The 21,959-nt window shown below is 34.5% G+C and overlaps 1 protein-coding gene across 9 annotated transcripts in view; it reads right to left on the bottom strand.

The window, feature by feature from the left end:
• Positions 1–1,521: 1,521 nt before the first annotated feature.
• Positions 1,522–21,959, bottom strand: part of CSNK1G3 (casein kinase 1 gamma 3) — a 134,503-nt gene continuing 114,065 nt past the window's right edge. For 6 of the 9 annotated variants that reach the window (XM_037800940.1, XM_037800945.1, XM_037800942.1 and 3 more), the window contains 3 exons: positions 15,213–15,319; positions 14,643–14,666; positions 1,522–3,960 (listed from right to left, as the gene is read on the bottom strand). In XM_037800940.1, coding sequence (XP_037656868.1) covers positions 3,906–3,960; positions 14,643–14,666; positions 15,213–15,319 — 186 coding nt within the window. In that variant the 3' untranslated portion in view covers positions 1,522–3,905. Of the gene's footprint in view, positions 3,961–14,638; positions 14,667–15,212; positions 15,320–21,959 lie in introns of those variants that run through there. The other 3 variants (XM_037800943.1, XM_037800947.1, XM_037800944.1) reach the window with 2 other exon arrangements.

The raw sequence follows: 21,959 nt of genomic DNA, 5'->3' as shown, positions 1-21,959 counted from the left end.
TAAATTTGAAGTAACTGAAGAATTAGCCTCTATGATTAGTCTGTGTGGAACAATCTTGAGAATATTTTCAAAAGAGCTAAGGAAACACTAATTCAGCATAGACTATGAAGCAGAATCTGCTAAGATGTGTTGCAACTGATTGTGATGAAAATGTGTGGTGAAGAAAGGGCTTAGTTGGACAAATATACAAAGTTTGTGAAAATGTAGGATGTTCAAAGCCAATAGTTATCCACTGTAAACTTCAACAGCAGGTATTTTGCAGAAAATATTTGATACAGTTTGTACCATATGTTATCGAACCAGTCATGTCGATGGGAATTTCATTCACTCTTGTGGTCTTAACCATCGAGGCTTGTCAAAAAAAGAAGCTGACTCTCCTGACTTGCCCAATTACACAGCAGTCTGATGGCTTAGCAGTAGTACCGTTTTACTGCAATTTTTTTTTAGTTCAGGAACAAGACTAAAACTTTTCTAAATGAGAAGAATCACCTTCAACCACTATTAATCTGAATGGGCTTTGGAAATTAGCTTTTTCTGCAGACTTGATAATGTTTCTTAATAAATTCATCCTAAAATTACAAGGCAAATAGCACTTACATGTGAGCTTTTACTGTGACAAAGTCATTTCCATGACAACTAATGTTTAAATCACAAGTAATGACAAGACAGTTTAAACATGTCCCATGATGTTAAGTTAAAACAAGAAGCAAGATCCCCAATCCTGCACAAATTTGCAGTATACATACTTTTCCGAGCTCAATTACAGTTCCAGCTGCACTTTTTCAGACCTAAATACAAGTGCAAAGGAAATTCCCACATTTTAAAATCCATTTAACAGTATGATTGAGGAGCATTCACCTAACTTTCAGTTGGAAGTGATTAATCTGCAACATAATGACATGCTAAAAGACAAATATCATGGTCTTCTTTATAATAAATAAAATAAAAACAAAAGAATTTAACAGAATTCTATAGATACATTTCAAATGATGAATATGCTCAAATAAAATCATTTTTGTGACAGCAATATTTGGTAGTATATATCTGTGTGAAATGACATTTACAAAGATGAAATAGTAAAATTGCATTAACAGAAGCAATTGATTTTGAATCCCAGTCTAGTGAAATATTATCATCCCCAATGTTTCAATTCTTACCATTGGCAGACCTATATTACCAAAAAAAAAAAAATTTTACTTATTTGATATTAATATTTTTGGATTTTACCAATAAAAAAATTTCAGAAACCTGTTTTTTTCTCATTATGTAAGTATACAATAGCCTTGATTTTGCCTCTTAGCCTGCAAAGTCTAAACTATTCACGGTCTGGCTCTTTACAGAAAGTCTGTGTTCTTTACAACTGGGTTCTAACAAAGCAAAACAAAAAGAAAATAGCAAAATCACATTCCTTCAACTCGGCTTCTCACATATAATAGACTGAATGAATTGAAAATGTTACCCCCATCTTAAGTTAGTGAGTGGCATTATTTTACACCCATGATTAGAGGAAAGGGGAAAAAGCAAGTTTAAAAAAACTACCTTTATTTTTTTATTTCTTTTTCAGTTACATACTCTTAAACAGGGATGTGTTTCATTATGACATTCAGGCAATGTTGACTTCATTAGTGTTGACAGAAAAGAAGCACATAAATGCAAAATATTGTTGGCTTAACCTGAACATACCTGCATTACCTATTATTGACCAGTTTGTGTTGCCAAAAGACTTATTCCTTGGCATTAAAATGGAGCACTTAAAAATATTGCTAAAAAGCAAATGTCTACACACTGGTCTTTGCAGCAAATAAGGGTACTTATACTTTTCAAATATTTTAAGTCCATAATTGGATTAATATACACACCTTCTTATGTATAAGGAATTCAGATCATATAAACACTGTACAGTCCAAAAAACCCTACTGAGAATAAAACTAAATAGGCTTATGGTAAGAAATACGGCTATCGCATGTATTTACAAATATCGTAGACACACAAATTTGGTCAAATACTGTGAAGAAAAAAGAAGTCGTTTCACATTATAATGGCCAAAACAACCATCTCCCTTGCTCAAAGCAAATAAAAATAAAAACTCATTATGTAACTCCTGTAGTTTAAGATATCATGACAGTATACAATAGATAGAATGGAAACTGTTTACCAAATTATACAGCATATGTTTTCTAGACTGAGTGTAGGTCTTCAAAATCAAAAATTTGAAAAGATCATTCATAGGATTAATACAACAATGATAAACAATGTCTAAAATTGTGGTGTTCAAATGGGTGCCCTAATTCATCAAAAACAATGCACTGAACTTTTGGCTAATAAGAAAAATAAATTACAAAGTACAATTAAATCCCTGTAAATGCAATAATGAAGTAAAAAAGGTGGGTTTATTTACTTTAATACACATTTTAAATGTTACCTTGAGACAATTAAAATAAATAAGCATGCCTGGAGGCACGCGCTTAAAGACAAAGAAGGGACTGCATGGAAGGAGTGAGTGACAAGTTTGTAAATGAAAGATGAGTATGAGATTTGATCAATATAATTATCTTTCTAGCCAGTCTTTTTGTTTTAACTCCTCTTGAAAATTCTGGCTAATACAACGTGACAAAAGTACACCTGTGTCTTTATGGCTTAAAACAAAGCACACTTGAAAAGTGGAATGGGTTTCCTTTTATATAGAACCATTACTTTGTTCATATGCAGGCACTTCAAAAGACTGTGGAGGCAAAGCACCTGACCCATCCTCTCCAAAATATTTTTCAGTCATCACAATTATGCTAAAAAGTAGGAAAATTCCAGAAACCAGCAAAGTTGAATACAAGAGACTAATATGCACAGAGGGCAATAGAGTGACCCAGTTTTTATCGCTGGGGGTCTTTTTTTTTTTTTTTTAAATCAAAGAGCTAAATAACTAATTAAAAAACACCATTGCATGGCACATCCAAAGTTTTCTGCTTAAGGAAAAATATAATCATTCAGCAGTAGGTTTCTGTGGGCTCTCCTTAGGCTTCAAACTTAATACATTGCAATGAGGTTCACATTTATTTCTTCTCCTTAGCATATTTTTTAAAACTCCAACATACCTCATTTCCCAAAGTATTCACTTCCTGCTGTCTAACATGCATTATTATCTGGAAGCATAAAGTTACATTATACAAATATTTTGCACTTTTAAAATAAGCACTTTCGCCACTTCTGCAACACTGCACTTCGCATAGTGGTGCAACAAAAGCAGAACTTTACCACACTACTTGTGATCCATTTTATCACTACTATCTGCAGAGCCCATAGAACTTTTTCCTCAGTACCTCTGGGCAGTGACTGTACCATGATTTCACATAAAGAATGTTAATATCATTCATGAATAGCAGTACCATTACTGAAATCAGTACCAATACTGAAATCAATGTAGATGTTACATAAAATATGGACTTCTCAAGGAATAACTTCTTTTTAATATTTGGGCAACTCTGTTTTCTCTCTTGCATTATCCAGTGAGGAGAAAATTCCTGTTTTGGTTACGCTCTTATAGAACTTATGAAAAATCAGATTAGGTAGATAACTGGTTGACATTTAAGAAATGGTACTGCTTTCTACAACAGGAGAAGAGTTTCTGAAAAATATTCTACAGAACTGTAATGATCAATACCACATCATTGGTCCACTCCATTCATTGATGGGCAAAGCACTCACGTTTTGACAAAACTTTAAAGCTTCCATAAAAGTTAAATTAGAAAAAAAAATGGATGTAAGACAACCACAAAATGATGTATGAAGACATGAAATATTTGTCTTTAAGAGTGAGTCCTTGAAAATATATGTGGCTACAGAGATGATTTTAATCACAAGACAGCAGATGAACACATAAGTAACTCTCCACGATCTGTTCGTGTCCAGAGTCATTTGTGACGCTGAATGGTTTTCCTTTTCCTTCGTTTGAAAAAACAGCAGCACCTGCAGATAGATTAAAACACCATGTAAATGTACTAAAATGTCACAGAGTATGGCTGAATCTATCACATTAGTTCAAATGGTCATAAAAAGCAACAGGCCAGTGCAAGATAAACAGTGAGCACGCCAATGAAGCATATGTATTAGTTAAACCATGGCAGAATTACTACTATCACGTTTCATCAAGTGCCTTTTAGGAATAGCAAGGCATTCTGCACAACATCAAAAGGAGTCACTAAACAAAAAAAGCTTTGCTCCAAGACTAATTGAGAAGTGATAGAGTCCTGAATCCTAACTAACCCACCACATTCTATTTAGGATGCTCAAGAACCTCTGGCAGCTGCATGCATTTATGAAGTTCATCTTATTGCTTTCTCTTCTTTTCTCCCTGATATTTCTATGTGACTGCTGAAGCCACTGTTAGAAAGGCAGTAATGATCCTGACACTGGTGAGTTTATTTTCTCTAAGAATTAGTTTAGATTCCAAAAGTAAAAAGAGAAATTCAAAATTCACTCAACAAACATTTTCCTATCATTTTCACAAACTGGAAGAGAGAAAATATATTAAATAGAATAAGAATTCAACATTGGCACATTCTAATTCTTTACGGGAATTTTCTTAAACCTCGTGTTCCTTAATTAGGTTAAAAATTATGCTTAACATTTAAATAGCATAAACAAGGTTAGCTGATTCAGTTTCTAATCTATAAAGAAAACAGTCTTGATTTTTATTCCTAGGTGAACAAAATCTAAATATGATCCTTGAGAGAACTAGATTCTCTCGCAATAAATTCTTCTAGTCATGAGAAGATACAACACATACGTGACTGTTCTAGAATACTGTGGAGGCTAGTATGAACTGAAAGAGTTAAATGAGATTCACTAATCAGCACAACACACACACACACACAAATGCAAGCACACATGTCTCAAAAGTCTGGCATTCCTTCAAATAAAATTATGGCTTTTTTCTCCTTCCTCACTCAAAAGAAAGTCAGTCTATCAGAACACACTACATATAGTGAGGTTTGTAAATGTTCACTGTTCCTAAATATTGTAATTTGTCTTCTCAAATTCCAAAAGATACTATTTTAAAAATGTCTTCTGAAGAGGTGTTTAAAGGGATATTTAAGCCCTTTAAAAGAGTGAATTTAATGTAATGTTCTGGTGAACAAGTTAAAGTCTCAGATTTTCCACACTCCTATTTGCAGTTCACCTTGTCTGATTTATTTCTCTAGTACCATTAACCTGCCTTCCATTCTTAATAGTTGAATTCTTCCTATTTCTCATGTTACCTTCCCTTCAACTGTACAATTGCACAGGAAAACCACACCAAGCATTTATTTGGTACTAAACAAGGTTTTCAAATGAATTCTCATTAGAGACCTTTTAATTTCAAAGAATCAATCTAAAATAGACATGTAGTGTTTTCAGAAATTAATCCAACTAAATGAAGACTAAACCCTTGAAATACATCTGCAAAAGTAAAACTGGCATTTACTTCAAACTGCCTACCACCAGAGGGCAGCATTGCCTTATGTGATATGAATGCATTCAAAAACAGAGACAACAGAGATGCTCTCAAAATATGGCACACTAATACAAGAAGTAAATTGATATTTGAGAACTGTTAGGAAAGAAAAAGATTTACTAGGCTAAAGGTCATTTTCATCTTTGGCAATAAGCTAAATGACAGAGTCATAAACAGCTATGGCTGATTTCTTGACGTATAAGTCATTACCCAGATAGCTAATTGAGTTTTAGAGATTAAGAAATTGGGTCTCATCTCAATTGTCTCCAATATACAATATGCACACAATATGAAATAGTGTTACACCCATACAACCACTCTATCACATTAACTGTTTTATTTTTTTCTCACTACTTACCACCAATCCAAAAATATTGTTTACTTATCTGTCTTAACACTAGAATGTAAGCTTCACAAGGATTTGCTCATAGGTATATCCCAACAAATTGGCAGAAAGTTGGTATGCATTAAATATTTATTGAATGAATGAATGAATGGTGAGTTACTTCTTATACACAAAACCTTCAAAAACTGCTCCAAATTTGCCTCATAGATGCAGCTAACTACTAGCTAAGAGCCTAGTCAAAATTCCAAAGCATGTTCTAAAGTCACAGTTCTTAGCAACAAGGCTCAAACCCTAGTGAAACTTCTTAAAATGAACATTTTAGTGCCTGGGTGAGGCTCTTCTAGAGAAAAAAGGCTTGCACCAAATTCTTTAAGGAGTCTGAATCCCTAAGGTTAAGAACTGTTGTTCTCTGGATGTGCCTGCTCAGTCATCCCTCTACTTTTCTATTTCCAATGGAGCCTCAGTCCTTGATGCTATGGGCTGGGCACTGCAGATACTGAATGGACCTTATGCTTTTAAATTTTATGAGTGCAGGCACATGAGTTAAAAGAAATGATAAAATTTTAGCACTTGGTACACTTCAAAGGAAAACAGTTTTTAGTAATAACTGCAAATAACAGCAAGGATTCCAGGAATTAGCACATACAGAGGATTTCACAGATGATGTGAGTAGTTCATATTTTTTCAGCAAATTCAATTATCTGATCTTAGAAAAAATATAGAAAATTTAAATCTTGGAAAATTATCAGCACCTTTAAAATTTTAAAATACAGATTCTCTTGCTGCTCAAAGGCTACAATTTCTTACACATTTGTTCATACTTCAGTTGGGGTCTCTTCAGATCCACATCACTGACAACTACCCTGGGGAAAGTGATTAAGCTTCCCAAATATTTAAATCATGTTCTTGTCAGTGCTTCTCTTTTTCTTGGCTCTTTCTTTATTGTCCTTTATGTGATTCCAGTGAGCCTATCTGTTCTCACAAGTCAGGTTCATGCTCTGATACAATCACCCAGTAGCTAGACTAAAAGCTTTGTCTCTGCTCCAAAAAATCTTTGGGAATAATTATTAAATCCTGCTTCTATATACCTGTATGGGTTATTCCTCAACAGGCCCATTCTTTCCTTGCTCCATATTGCTACTCATCCTCTTCTGACTTCTTCCACCCACCTCCCTTGTCAAATCATGCTCATCCTTTGAGAGTTTATCCATGAAGACTTCTCGGATCTTCTCAGCTAAAAGTACATACTCCGTTCCCTGAACTCCAATAGCATTTTATCCCTCTCCTATAGCGTTCATCCTATATAATACCTTGTATTGGACCAATGATTCTCAACTCTGGGTGCTGCTTAGAATCACCTGGGGAGCTTTTAAAAAATAGTGAAAACCAGGCCTCATCACAGACCAACTAACAAATCACAGACTCTGAAAGTACAGCCTAAGCATTAGTAAGTTTTTCTTTAAACCCTATACCCTAAACATAATGTATAGCTAGGATTGAAAAACCACCACATAAAAATCATTGGTATACTCCCTAACTTCCCTAATGGAATATAGGTGCCTTGATCTATCCAAATATAACTTCCTTTTCAGTAAATATTAGAATGGGCAAAGGAAGAAAAGAGAAAGAAAGAAAAAAGATTGTTTCATACTTCTTAAAAACTCAATAACTAAAGGAAGGCTTGTTCTCCTAAATTCCTTGAAGAAACGGTAAGATTGTATCGCCTGTCTTGAGGTAAAATTCTCAGCTACAATAAACAAATAAGGCACAATCTCATTACTACTGAAGGGACCATTTTATACTTGGATGAAGAGAACATTTTTCATCACTTGGAAATCACATATTTATTCCAATGAGGTACTATTCTAAGAGATTTGGGGATGCTGAAATGTCCGTTGTAGAGTACATTCTAATTCATGGAATTTCTGCCAATCAGAGGTTAAAAAAAGGGGAGGGAGTCAGAAAGGAAATAATCTCTGAAGGGGAATTCTAAGCAGGTAACTAGCTACCCGTGAAACGATGGAAGAGAGAAGCATAAGATACAACTTGAAAAAGGAAATTATGCTCACGATTGTTAGTCACAAACTAAGAGGATATAAAGAATGCATTATTGAGTAAGGAGAAATGTTAGAATGAACCTGATTAAAGAAAAGACAAAATTTATGTGTTTAAAACAAGTCTGAGAATTTCTGCAATGAGGAACTATGGATTTTACCATAAAATCCACTCTTTTAAAGCGTACAATTCAGTGGTTTCTAGTATATTCACAGAGTCGTGCAACCATCACCACTATCCAATTTCAGAACATCTCCTCACCCAAAAATGATGAGGAGTCACTCTCTTTCTCTTCCAAACTAATTTACTTTCCATCTTTCTGTATTTGCCTACTGTGACATTTCATATAAATGTAAACTACAGTACATGGTCTTTTGTGTCTGGCTTCTTTTACTTAGCATAATGTTTTCAAGGTTTATTCGTATTACAGAATGTATCAGTGCTTCATTCCTTTATATTGTTGAGTGATATTCCACTGTATAAATAAACCATAATTTATCCATTCATCAGTTGATGGACATTTGGGTTGTTTCCACATTTTGTCTATTATAAAGAATGCTGCTATGAACCCTAATGTACAAGTTTTTGTGTAGACATATATTTTCATTTCTCGTGAGTATATTCCAAGGAATAAATTATTAGGTAGTATAATAATTTGATGTTTAACATCTTAAGGAAGTGCCAAACTGTTTTCCAAAGTGGTTGCACCATTTTAGTCTTACCCGCAATGTATGAAGGCTCTAATTTCTCCACACCCTCATCAACATTTGCTATTTTCTGTTTGTTTGTTTTTTTAATCATAGTCATCCTAATAGGTATGCAGTGGTATCTCATTGTGGTTTTTATCTGTATTTCCCTAATGATTAATGATTTTGAGAAAGTTTTCATGTGCTTATCAGTCATTTTCTATCTTTTTTGGAGAAATGTCTATTCAAATCCTTTGCCCAGGTTTAATTGGGTTGTCTTTTTACTGTTGAGTTGTAAAAGTTCTTTGGATATTCTGGATACAAGTCCCTTACCAGATATATGATTTGCAAATATTTTACACTATGCCATGGGTTGGCTTTACAGAAAATTTGTAAACAAATGAGTGCAGCTGTGTTTCAATAAAACACAGGTGGTGGGCTGGACTTGACCGACAGGTCACAGTTTGTCCCTGGTCTAGAATTTAAGTCCCTTTCCAACTTTATATTTCCTTATTTCCCAATAGAAATTTCCAGCTCCAGACAGACTGCTGCATTCACAATATCCCCCCAAATATGTAATTTTTCCACCAAGAATGTTTTCTAACTGGTGTCTAGTTCTATCTAAAATCCCATTTTTCTCTGTAAAATCTCTTCTTCCTAATACTTTCAAGCACTCTTCTGAATTCCTCTGGATCATTAATTCTCATCCAGGGTCAATTTTCCCCTGAAGTGACATTTAACAAGGTCTGGAGATATTTTTCATTGTCATGGCTTGAAATGGGTGCCACTGGCATCTAATGAGTAGAGGCAAGGGATGTTGCTAAATATCCTACAATGCACAGGACAGCCCCCCAACAAAGAATTATCTGCCCCAAAATGTCAACAGTAGAAAGGCTGAAGAACCTTGCTTTAAATCACTAGTTCTTAAAACATGGTCATGTATCTCTGGGAGTCCAAAGGTCAAAAACTAATTTCATAATATTTAAGATGTTATTTGCCTTTTTGGCAGTGGTGCAAAAGAAATGATGGATAAAACTGCTAGTGCCTTAGTATGAATAAAGGTGGAATCACTAAACTATACTAGTAATCACTGCATTTTTCAAGTGCTATGCACTTGAAGCTAAAAAAAAAGTTTAAAATGTTGACAAAACAGTAAATTACTAGCCATTAATTTTGCTACTGAGAACTTGACAATTTCCTAACACTAAAATACTTTTCCAATTAGATCAGTGGAAATATTAAAGAATGTGACTTTTTTGGTATCATATAATGAAATGTGTCAAAATTTGGATGATTTCCATAAGTCAGTGAACCAATATTTTGCACATAAAAAGTTCACTGATAGAGGTGGGGCAAGATGGTGGAATGGTGAGGTGTGGAATTTAGCTACCCCTCTAGGACAGCTGGTATTTAGCCACGAGCTTTCTGGGACAACTGTTTGGGGGACTTCTGTGATCAGACACACATTGTACATCGGTCTGGAATGGGTGGACTGGCTGAGATCATAGCAAAGAACTAGTAATGAAAATGTCCAAAACTGATTGTGGTGATGAGTGCAAAGCTATATGATGGTATTTTGAACAACTGATTGTACACTGTGGATGACTGGATGGTATATGAATATGTATCTCAATAAAACTGAATTTTAAAAAAAGTTCACTGATGATTTCAGATTCCATCTTGCAGTTAACCTTTAAAACTCACTTACTAATTTGGGTGGAGAATAAAAATATATATGCAGGGCCCCCATGAGGAGCTGGGGGAAAATGCAGAAGTGCTGGACTTCCTCACCTGGATTGTTGCTGATGTTCTCACAAACACTGAAGACTAGTGGTTTGATGTGCCGACCCCTCTATCTTGGGACTTGCCCTTATGAAGCTCATTACTGCAAAGGAGACACTAAACCTGCTTACAATTGTGCCTGAGGGTCTCCCCATAAGTGCCTCTGTGTTGTTCAGATGTGGCCCTCTCTCTCTAACTAAGCCACCTTGGCAAGTGAACTCACTGCCCTCCTCCATACATGGGACCTGACTCCCAGGGGTGGAAATCTCCTTGGCAATGCAGGATATGACTCCCAGGGATGAGTCTGACCCCAGCATCATGGGATTGAAAACACCTTCTTGACTAAAAGGGGGATGCGAGATGAAATGAAGTAAAGCTTCAGTGGCTGAGAGATTTCAAATGGAGTCAAGAAGTCACTCTGGTGGACATTCTTACACACTATATGGACAACCCTCTTTAGGTTTTAATGTATTGGAATAGCTAGAAGTAAATACCTGAAACTACCAAACTCCAACCCAGCAGCCTTGACTCTTGAAAGTGAGTGTATAACAATGTAGCTTACAAGAGGTGAGAGTGTGAGTGTGAAAATCTTGTGGATCACATTCCCTTTATCCAGTGTATGGATGGGCGAGTAGAAAAACGGGGACAAAAACTAAATGAAAAATACAGTGGGATGGGGGGATGATTTGAGTGTTATTTTTTACCTTTATTTTTTATTCTTATTCTGATTCTTTCTGGTGCAAGGAAAATGTTCAAAATTAGATTGGGGTGATGAATGCATAACTATAAGATGGTACTGCAAACAGTTGATTGCACACCATGGATGACTGTACGGTACATGAATATATCTCAATAAAATGAAAAAACTCACTGAATTTTAGGGCAGTATCAAAGAAGAATATCCATAGTTATCTGAAAAGGAGATGAAAATCCTCCTCCATTTTCCAACAACACATACATGCTTTCAAAAGCATCAACATGACTTAATCATATTATAAACTATGCAAAAGATGTTGAAATGAGTTGGATATTCCATTAAGTTTTTCATGATATCAGTTACAATAGCTTTAAACAGCTTCTAGCAACTTGAAAGATCATTCAAGGTTTCTTGGGGAGGCATTTAAATAGGAACTTCCTGGTGAGAACGTGTTCCATTTGCAATCCTCACCATTCAGTTTAAAAAGAAGCACAAAAGTGTTTTAGATTGTTTGTTTGGACTTTGGGGAGGATGCATTTGGTTTTGTCTTTTTCAAAGTCATGTCTGATTCTAATTACATAATTATATTTAAATTTATCTCTGTGTCTTTGTTGCACTAGCTCAGTCCCTACAAGGAAAGTTCTTCTAGGTTTTCAACCCCAAAGTCTGTAGAATAGAATTATGCACAGATTATTGCATAACAGAATTATGCTGTGCAATAATTTTTTTAAAATATCTATTTTAAAAGTCATATTTATTAATTCTCCCAATAAGACAAAATATTTCACTTGACAAACTAAATCACACAGCTCTTTCTTTGCAATATCCATGCATTTCCTTTTTTTCAACAAATATTCCTGCTGAACACATTGCTAAATACATTATGTGCTAAAAACATTGCTAGAAGTCAAAGAGAGCAGCAAGGTAGATGATTTGAGAGATGTCTTAGCTACAAAATTTATGTGACTTGGTACAGGAGTAGGGGGTTAAGGATAACTCCTATGTGTCTAATCTCAGCACCTGAATAAATAAGAGGGTTCATTCACTGAGCTGGGTTATATCAGCATGGAAGCCAAGTTATGGACATATATATGGGAAAGTTTCAAGAGTTCAGCTTTTGACACACGAAGTTTAAAATGCCTGAGGAACATCTGAGCTGCAAGTAAGCAGCTGGACTTGTGAGTCAGAAGAAAGGACTAAACTGAAGATATAAATTAGAGAGTTGCCAACATAAAGTTGGTTTTTAAAGTGATGGGAATGGATGAGATCACCTAGAGAACAAATGTTAACAATGAGATGAGAATGGGCCTAATATTGAAACCTGAAGAACTGCTACACTGAGAAGTAGGGTGGAGAAGAAGTTAACAAAAAAGATTAGAAGAATTCATTTATTCAGCAAATACTAGGTGAGCACATATGAAGTGCCAAGCCCTATGCTAAGCACTAGGGATACAATGCCAAACAAACAGATACATGCACAGAAAGACTGAAAAATGTGTCTAAAAGATCAATCTGAAAAGAGATCTGAAAAGAGACTACTGGATTTAAAGATACGGACATAACTGTGAAAAGGAGTAGAGAGTTGGACTGGTAAAAGGCCAATTAGTTAAATATTTTTTGAGGCATAATATGTTAGGCACTAGGTCTACAAAGATGCAAAAGGCAGAGTCCTTGCTTTCGAGAAGTTCTCAGGAGACTAGATGAAGAGAATAACATTCAAAGACAGATTTAAAGAACCAATAAATATATAAAACATAGGGTTCAGCACAGAAAATGGAAGGAAACGGGGTTGGGACAAATAGGCAGGGATCAGACTATGATAGGTAAGAAGGGATATGGTGCCATGCCAAGGAGTCTGGATAGATGCTCCAAGCAATGGAGAACATGTTCTTTAGGAATAGCATTCTCACCATTATCATCCCCCACCACCTACAGATAGAGACCCACCCAAACATATAAACACATATACTCCTACACCCATCCAAACTAATTAAATTACTATGCCATTCTTCAAAAGTATTTCCATAAAGCATTCTCTGATCATCAGGATATCAGGAAGCAATAATTTTCTTTACAAGCTCTAATAATTTGTTTTTACCTTTTTCATAGTATTTATCAAATACTGATGTATGCTAATAGTACTGCAATCTCCTCTGCTGCTTTGTAACATACTGAAGGGCAAGGACAGTCAAATATTTCTAGAATCTCAGCAGTGCAATTTTTGGGTGAATAAATGGATAAATGCAATAGATTTGGTTGAAAGCAGATCTCCAGGAGGATGTGAACATAGAACAGCACAGTTTTAGTTGAAGTGTGTGGGTAAGAAAGTAATAATTTAGGACACTGATGGAAAAAGCACAAGTCTGGGAAGTTCACAAACGAGAAAGGTCATTGGCAGCTGGAAATGGAGACATAAATAGAAGTAATAATAACAATTGAGTATCTGTCATATGCCAGAAAAAATATCAGTGCTTTATCACATTTAATTTTCACAACAACCCATGAGGTATATATTATTAGCCTCATTTCAAAGAAAAAGAAACAAACTTGAAGAAAGTAACAAATAAGGTGCAGAATTAGGATTCTATAATTTATGTATTTTCTCATCGCCACACAGCCTCCCTATTTTATAACTTTACTTAGGATTGTACCTAAAATTCACAAACAAGCATAAGCCATTGTTTTAATTTTTATCTTAAAATACACACATATGTAGCTGACTATATCCTGAAATCCACTGAGTCATACTGTCAATAAGCTCACAGTCAAAGCTTATTAAAATGGATACTTGACTATTGCTCTTTAAAAAAAAATACCCACAAAAGTCTGCTCATGCTGCACTACTTTGGAAATTATATAAGGTTCATTTCAGACATGAGCTAAATGTGTCAAAATGTCTAAGCAACTTTCATTATTCACTCCAAAGCTGACTCAAAACTTGTCCTGAAACTAAAAGAAGCATTGTAAACACAGCTTTACAACTAAATGCAAATTTCAGAAAATAATTTAAATTTAACATTATTTCTACTAGTAGAAACATTATTTTTCATAATATCTGCAATTAGTAGGAATATTTAGATGACAATTTTTCATAACTATCTCATTATGTTTATCATTAAATTTATCACTGTATACCATGGGTATTCAATGGTGATGACAATTAGTAAATTAAATACTGTTTTAGTGATACTACTAGGGTAGAGGCCACAATGTGTATTTAATAATTATAAACAGGAAAAAAGAAAGCATAACTTCAAAACCTTTCTATTTAAAATAGCAAATAAAGCCTCTGTGTTACACAACAAATGCACAAGCACAAGCAGGAATGGTGTAACATCTAATCATTTCAAAAGTGCCCCCAAATCTAAGCCATTTGAAGCAAAAGTTGCAGCAGGCAAAAGAGCTCCTCACACAACTATTTCTTGCTTTTTCAGAGCTAATGTTAATGACATCAAATGCTTTTGAATAACTTTTACCAATTATGATTTCTATATCAAGAGGTTTGTTTTTAATAACACAAAACGCTTCTAAATCTTTGAAATCACAGTCAACGGAGCTATTTCTGCCTGCCTACACTTGAGAACTCACCACATGTTCAACACTTTCTGGCAGCTATAAGCAAAAAAAAAAAAAATACAAGGAAAAAAAAAAAAAGAGAGAGAGAGAGATCATCAGAAAACAGCCCACAATGAAATTAACATATTGTTTTTCATGCTTAATTTTTTTATGAGGAGCCTTATTATAATTTACATTCACACACAAGATAACTAATTTAAAATTAATATTAAAGCATGCATAATACTATAAAATTAATAATTATTTACCCTTATGCTTACAGAGAAAATAAGCATCTATAGTATAGCAATAACTTTCATGCATAAAGACTCCTAAAATTCAAAATCTGAAAATATGCTGGTAATTCTAAATAACAATTTGGGCACAGTTCATAAATAGCTATTTTGGTATTATTAAAGACTTCACAGGAACAGCACTACTTTAAACTTAGTGATTAAAATAAACATACCACTTGTTTGGCATGCACCTATTTCTTCAAAAAAATTTTTAAAAAACCCTAAAAGTAATTGTACATAACTATAAATCTCAAACATGCAGAGCTTAAGACAAAAAGCTATGAAAACTGTCAAAATGAATACGCACTTGGTTTCATCCAGCACTTCTACTTCAGTAGGGGCTGTGATGGGCGCATTTGAACGTCCTGCAGTTGGATCATCTGTGTTTAATTCCCCATTTGTAGAACTTACAACCTGCAAATAATAGATATATTATTTATATGTATCTATATATGCTAAGTAATGAGTTATATAACACAATCAGGTTAATATATTTAAATTAGAAAGTTAATATGAGGAACACAAAACAATTAGTATATAGTTGCTCATAATCGAATGCAGTAATAGGTCTAGCATTTTATTAAAGATCAAGGTCATCCAATATAAGGTTTTTCAATTTCCTTCTTTTTCATTGGAAATTCCTGACTTTAGTCTCCTTCCCTCTAGTTTTTCAGGTGAATCCATACACTTGTATCTCAATCAGCTCATTTCCATTGGTACCTTGCTACATCATGAAATACTGCTTTTTGGAAACTTTAATATTTCTCCTTCTGATGGATCCTTCACTTCAACCTGTAGCCATGCTCAAGTTTACATCTCATATTGCCCATTTAAATAAACAGCAATACCATTCACTAGTTGTTCAAGCCCCAAATTCAGGAGTCACCATGATTCTTTTTTTACTTAAACCCCTCATCTAATCCATCAGCAGGCTTTGTTAAATCCTCCCCATCAACATTCCAAATTTAATCAGTTCTCACCACCTCTATTATTACTACAATTTTAGTCTCTATTACTACTTCAATTTCAGATTACTACCATAATCTCTTGTCCGAATAAGAGCAAAAACTTATTAACTAGTCTTCTTGTTTTACCTGTTAATCCCTACCCCCATATGTATACTCCACAGAGCAACCAGATTGCTCTTTTTAAGCTATAAATTAGATCATGTATAATCTCTTGCTTAAACCTCTCCATTTGCAGGCTTCCCATTTCATTTAGAATACAAACCTGTACTCCTTATCCCAGTTTACAAAACCCCACATGATCTGATGACCGTTCACCTCTCTAATCTCATACCTTTTTTCCCTTCACTCACTAGCCTCCATCCAGTATGTCAAGCTTATTCCCACCATAAGGTGGCGTTTAGTCTCACTGCTTGGAATTTATTCCTGTCTACTGGCTGGCTTCATGTCTTTCAGATTCTCAGAGAACATCTCCAAGACAGGCCTTTTCTATCACACAATCTAAAGTTTCCATCTATCCAGACACACTCTTTCACATTGTTAGCAATTCTTCATATTTTTAATTGTTTAATATTTATTAGCGGTGCTGTTTATTTATTGTGTTTCTTGACACCTCTCCTTGCCTCCCTTAAAATTTAAGCTCCATGACAGCAGGAACCTTGTCTGTCTTGTTTCCCACTCTACCTCCCCACTACATCTGGCACAAAATAGGCAATCAATCAATATTTGTTGAAATAAAGCAGTGCACGCATGCATGAATGATATCCTAAAACAAACCAAGGATCAAAACCATAAGAAAATTCCAAAAAGCTCCCAGTCCTACAAATTCACATTACTGCCCTAGTTCTTCCTTTCCCCTTATCACTAAGCTTCTTTACAAAATAAAAATTAAAAAAAAGTTTCAAAACACTTTCATTTTTAAAACATTTCCCATTAATTTATTCCTTAACTCTGCAATCTGTACTCTGCCCTTCTGTCAAAACTCTGATTAAGAGTTCTCTTAATGGTAACCAATTATTCTTAGAAAATATATTTAGTGGCCTTTTCTCAGCCCTCATTTTCTTGTACAATTCTGTGTCATTTGGCATCAGCTGATCACTTTGAAATATACAGGTCTAAATTTAAAATCTAGCATTACCACTTACCAATTATGTGACCCTGGGAAAGACATCTTATCTTACTAAACCTCAGTGTTCTCAACTATGAAATGGAAAACAGTAGTTATTTATTTCACAAGGTTGATATGAGGATGAAATGACATCAGTATATAAAGCACAAGAGCTCAGTAAATGGTGGCCATCATTACCATCATTATTACTAGCAATTTCATTACAATCATGGCTTCAGCTATCATCTCTATATAAAGACTTTCCTGAGCCTAACCACTCACTCACATCTTTGATTAGCTGGACATCTCCCTTTGGCACTTCAAGCTCAGTATTTCCAAAACCGAATTTATCATCCTCCCTCTTAAATCTGTTACTCTTCCTATGGTTCCTATTTCTATCAAAGCCCCACCATCCTCCCAGACCTCCAGGCTCAAAACCTAAGAATCCCCCACTCAGTCCTCAAATATCTTTAAAAGAAAAAAAGTGTTGATATATCAAAGAGTTGGTAGCTGACTATTAAACTTAAGAGTACCATTTATAGAGTCTCAAATTTCTAAAAATTAATTAATTCAAAAGTTCTTACTAAAGGTCTACAATGTGTCGGGCACTATTCTAAGTGCTTGGGATATCTTAGTAAACAAGATGACAAACATCCCCGCTCTTATGAACCTTATATTCTAGCATGGAGGAAAAAAAGACTCTCTCTCCACATCTCACCCCAAGAAAAGTAACTTGAAATCAACCACTGTATTTGGGTTGATTCAGGAATTAAGAAAATTTGGTTTCCTATATCGTATGTGGGGCAACTACATTGCATTTCTGCATACACCTGAAAACATGCAAAACTGTCATCTTCAGAGGCAAAGTCACCAAAGAATACTCTTACATCTAAGTCAGCCTCTCTGCTTCTGGGTGCCTAACTTTACTCTTTCTATTAATTCCAACTTTCTGTGTACATTTTTCTCTTTATTTCCTCCACTTTCCAAAAACCTTTAAAAAGAATTTGTTCTAATTATTAAATGTAATTTGGTTCTTATTAATTTTAAAAATGTCCGAGTTCTTACATTACATTGGAAAGGAGCTAGAAAGCAGGATTCTTATTATACTTTTGTATTCTCTATTACCTTTAACTAGCAGAGTGCCTTGCATAAATTTCCATTGCTGTGCCCTCAACATAATATGCAACAGGTTTTCTTTTTCTTCATTTGATCAACATCCTAGATAGCTGGAGAGACCCCACCTTAAATTATAGGCTGCTCCTCTAACAGGTCTTTCCTTACCTAAATGAGAATAATTGAAAACTGAAAATACAGATATCCTAAATTTCAGATATTTTCCAGCAACAGTAACTATTATACACTGTAATTATATAAGTTTACTCATTTGGTTCATGGGGGAAGAATTTTTATACCTGACGTGATAAACTTTATTTTAGCAAAATGTTTTGAATCCTATTCCGCATGATTTACCAGAAGCAGATCAGAAGGAAGTAACATCTTCCTTTATGTAATTTCTTCTGCATCTCCCAGATTCCCTGACCCTCTGAGTACAACGCCAATATATCAGGGTCAGAACAGAATCAATACAGTGAAGATTTAGAGATGGTGATACTGCTGCATCCTCTTGTAAAGTCAGCCTACCTAATACCAGTGACATGAGAGTTGATCACAGCATTGCAACTGTTTTCACTTTTAGAAAAATTAGTGGTCTTTTTACAAAGGAATTTGACAAAGGAGAAACAAAGACATAGTATTATAAGTAATCTGTGTCAATATATTCCTGGAACCCTAAATCAATCAATCAAATAAATATATTCAAATTACCTTTATAAGCCAAATTCTTATAAATTTATAAGAACTAACTTATCTAGATGACATTTCTAGAATTATAACTTGATCTAGAACATAAGAGTTTCTGAAATATTATTAATTCATCAAGTTGATTACCAGTACAATATAAAACCACCTTTCTCACACAGTCTAAAATCTATAGCTAATGCATAATTGATATACTTGATATTTCAAATGTTGACCCTAAGACACAGTTGACTTTCAACAAAGATAAAGCAAAACAGATTTTCAATTTAATTTCCACCTAAAGAAGGAGCTATTAATCAGAGAGCGACATTTTTTGAGTATTTCAATCTTTAGAGATATTATCATAAATGTTACTGTAAAAGATTATCAGCATAATACTGATTACTCCAATAACTTGATAAGGAATTTCCTAAAGGAGATGAGCCTGTAACTATTTATGTGATAAAGTCATGTAACTTATACTCCTTCTATAACATTATCTATTGTTATTTTTTGCCTATTTTAGTATTCCCAGAAAACTATATATCAAAGATATGATTGTAATAATCACTCAATTTTGTTCCTTATTAGTAGCTATGTGTTTTCAAAGATTTGATGGATAAGATTGAAACTAGTTATTAGAAATGTTTTAGGAAGGTCAGCACTCACAATTACCATAATTGAGATCTGACTGAATTATAGCATCCATTACTTCTCTGACTTTTAAACCTTGCATGTTTTCCTACCATCTCAAGGTATAGATTTGTCTGTTATCATCAACTGTATTTATATTTTTGATGTTATATTGGCTAAAATATCAGACTGCATATTACAACAATTAATGCTATCCATTCATTTGCTTCAACAGTGCCTACTTGCACAATGAGCCTCCACCTTTGTGACTCCACTCTTTGTTTTTCCCCAGGTGCTCAGTGTCACCTTATTCCTTTAAATTCAAACCAAAGGCTGTTCAATACCAAGAGATTCCCAAACAAATGGGAGATATACCATGCCAGGTAAAATAGTTTTTCAGTAATCCCCTTAGTATTTGTCTTCCTCTCTCTGCTTCCAGTTGCTTCTCAGCTTTTATATGGTCAAATTTTCAGTTGGCATTGAGCTCACTGGAGTTATGCTACAGTGAAGTGCACAGCTACAAGGAATTTAGAGATTACCACTCCCTGCTGCAAGTGGTACATCTCAAAACTTAATTTTGGAGATATTGATTTTCCAGGTAGAAACCTATCAAAAAGGGATAACAACTTCCTTCCCCTCAGACACCACACTCAACTAAATTCTACCTCCTAACTATTTTTCATATCCTTTCATTTCTCTTCATTTCTGCTACCCATCATTCCTCCTTAGCTATAGACTTGAAAGCTGTGTATCTGCCTTGGACTAATCTCCCTTCAATCTAGTCTTCAGCAAAGGGCATCTTTAGACAATGTTAATCTAATCAAGTTAGTCCCCTACCTACTTCATTTTATGGCTACTCCAAATTCTCCAAATAAAGTCCAAATTTAATAACAAGACCTGTTATCTCCTTCATTATTTGCCTCCTGCTTACCTCTCAATCTCATTTCTCAACACGTACCAGCTTGACTGAATTGTATTCGATTACTCAATTATGTCCCTCTCTCCACCACAACCTTGTACATGTTCTTTTCTCTGCCTTGTTTACTCCTCTCTTGACCCCTTCTACCTTCTTCAACTGACTAATTCCTAATGATTCTTCAGGCCTCAGTTTAGATAACATCTTTTCCAGGAAACCCCAACCCTCCAAATACAGACTAGGTACTTTTCCTCTATCTTCCCATAGTACCTTGTACTTTCTCTATTTATCATGGTGACTGTTTATTTGCCTCCCCAATTGACAGAAAGCTTCATGAAGACAGGCAGCACTCTCTGGTTTTCTTCCTTTTATTCAAAGAACCTAGTAACTAGTATGCATTCGTAAACATGCTGAATAATAAATGGCCAGGAAATTGAATATGGTAGGTCCAAGTGTCTCAGCCACATTTATTACCAATGATTATAAGGGGTAGGGGCACACTTGATTCCCCTGGGAGCTTTTCCAAAACACATACAAGTCAAGAATAGATTCAAACTAAAGTCTCTAGATATTTGAATATTATTCTTAGTCTCTGGAGTAGAAAAATTTTGTCAAATGCACAGGTATACCCTTCTGGTTTGCAAATTAATCTGATTCCACTAAAGAGATAGACTAAGATTAGATAAATTCCCTTTGCCAATGTTTTCTTTTGGTTGTCTTTCTATAATCCACTTCTCAAAGACAGATAAAAATACTAGTCAAGTTTCTTATTTTGCAAAAGGAATAGGTTCTCTTTATTGAGCATTTCCTAAGACACAGCCTCTGTTCAAGATACTTTTTTATAATGTGGTGAAATGTTAAAAGTTGGTAGATCTGGGTTTGTGGGTAGGGGGTAAATTGCAGTTTTCTGAATTGGTTTTGGTATTAATTTTGCAACTGTCCTGTAAGTTTGAAACTATTTCAAAAATTGAAAGCTAAAAATAAAAGCACATTTGGAATAACAAATATCTGAGGATCTTTCTGTAGATCAAAGTAGCAAGAGGTTTCATCTTGTGCATCAACTCTCAATAGTGTAGAATGCTGAGTGATGCTACAATGAAAACAATTATCAATTCCATAGGAAAGAGTGCTGTGATAGAAGAAGGATGAAAGCCATAGGCCAAAATGGCTGTATCATGTTTTATTACCAGATAACCACCTGCTTATTATGGAAGTACAAAGAAATGTCTTTACTGAAAACCATTTGATGTTATGCTAAGAATATTTTTTTTAATTGCCATATAAAGTCCTTGCACCTTCTGCAAAACCAATGCTGGAAACTTTGTCCAATAGGTTATTTAATGACCTTTGCAGAAAGAACCTCAAGGCAAATTCCTCTCATACTTTTATATTACTAAAAAGTTTTTTTTGTCTTTATCTCTTCCCTTTATCAGATGATAAGAATGATGGAACACATTGTTTCACTTTCTGCCTTTGTTCAGAATTAAACAGAGTATTCAATTATAATAAATATATTGGCTTAGATTTTAGCTACTTTTCCTATTATTACTAGTTTTAAATTATAATTTTATTAGTCTAAATATACAAGTATCATGTTACAACTTTTCAAATAATTTTGAAATGGGTAGGACATAA

The sequence above is a fragment of the Choloepus didactylus genome, chromosome 13 (assembly GCF_015220235.1).
Source record: "Choloepus didactylus isolate mChoDid1 chromosome 13, mChoDid1.pri, whole genome shotgun sequence".
NCBI classification, from domain to species: domain Eukaryota; kingdom Metazoa; phylum Chordata; class Mammalia; order Pilosa; family Megalonychidae; genus Choloepus; species Choloepus didactylus.
This window is presented reverse-complemented; position numbering and strand designations above follow the sequence as displayed.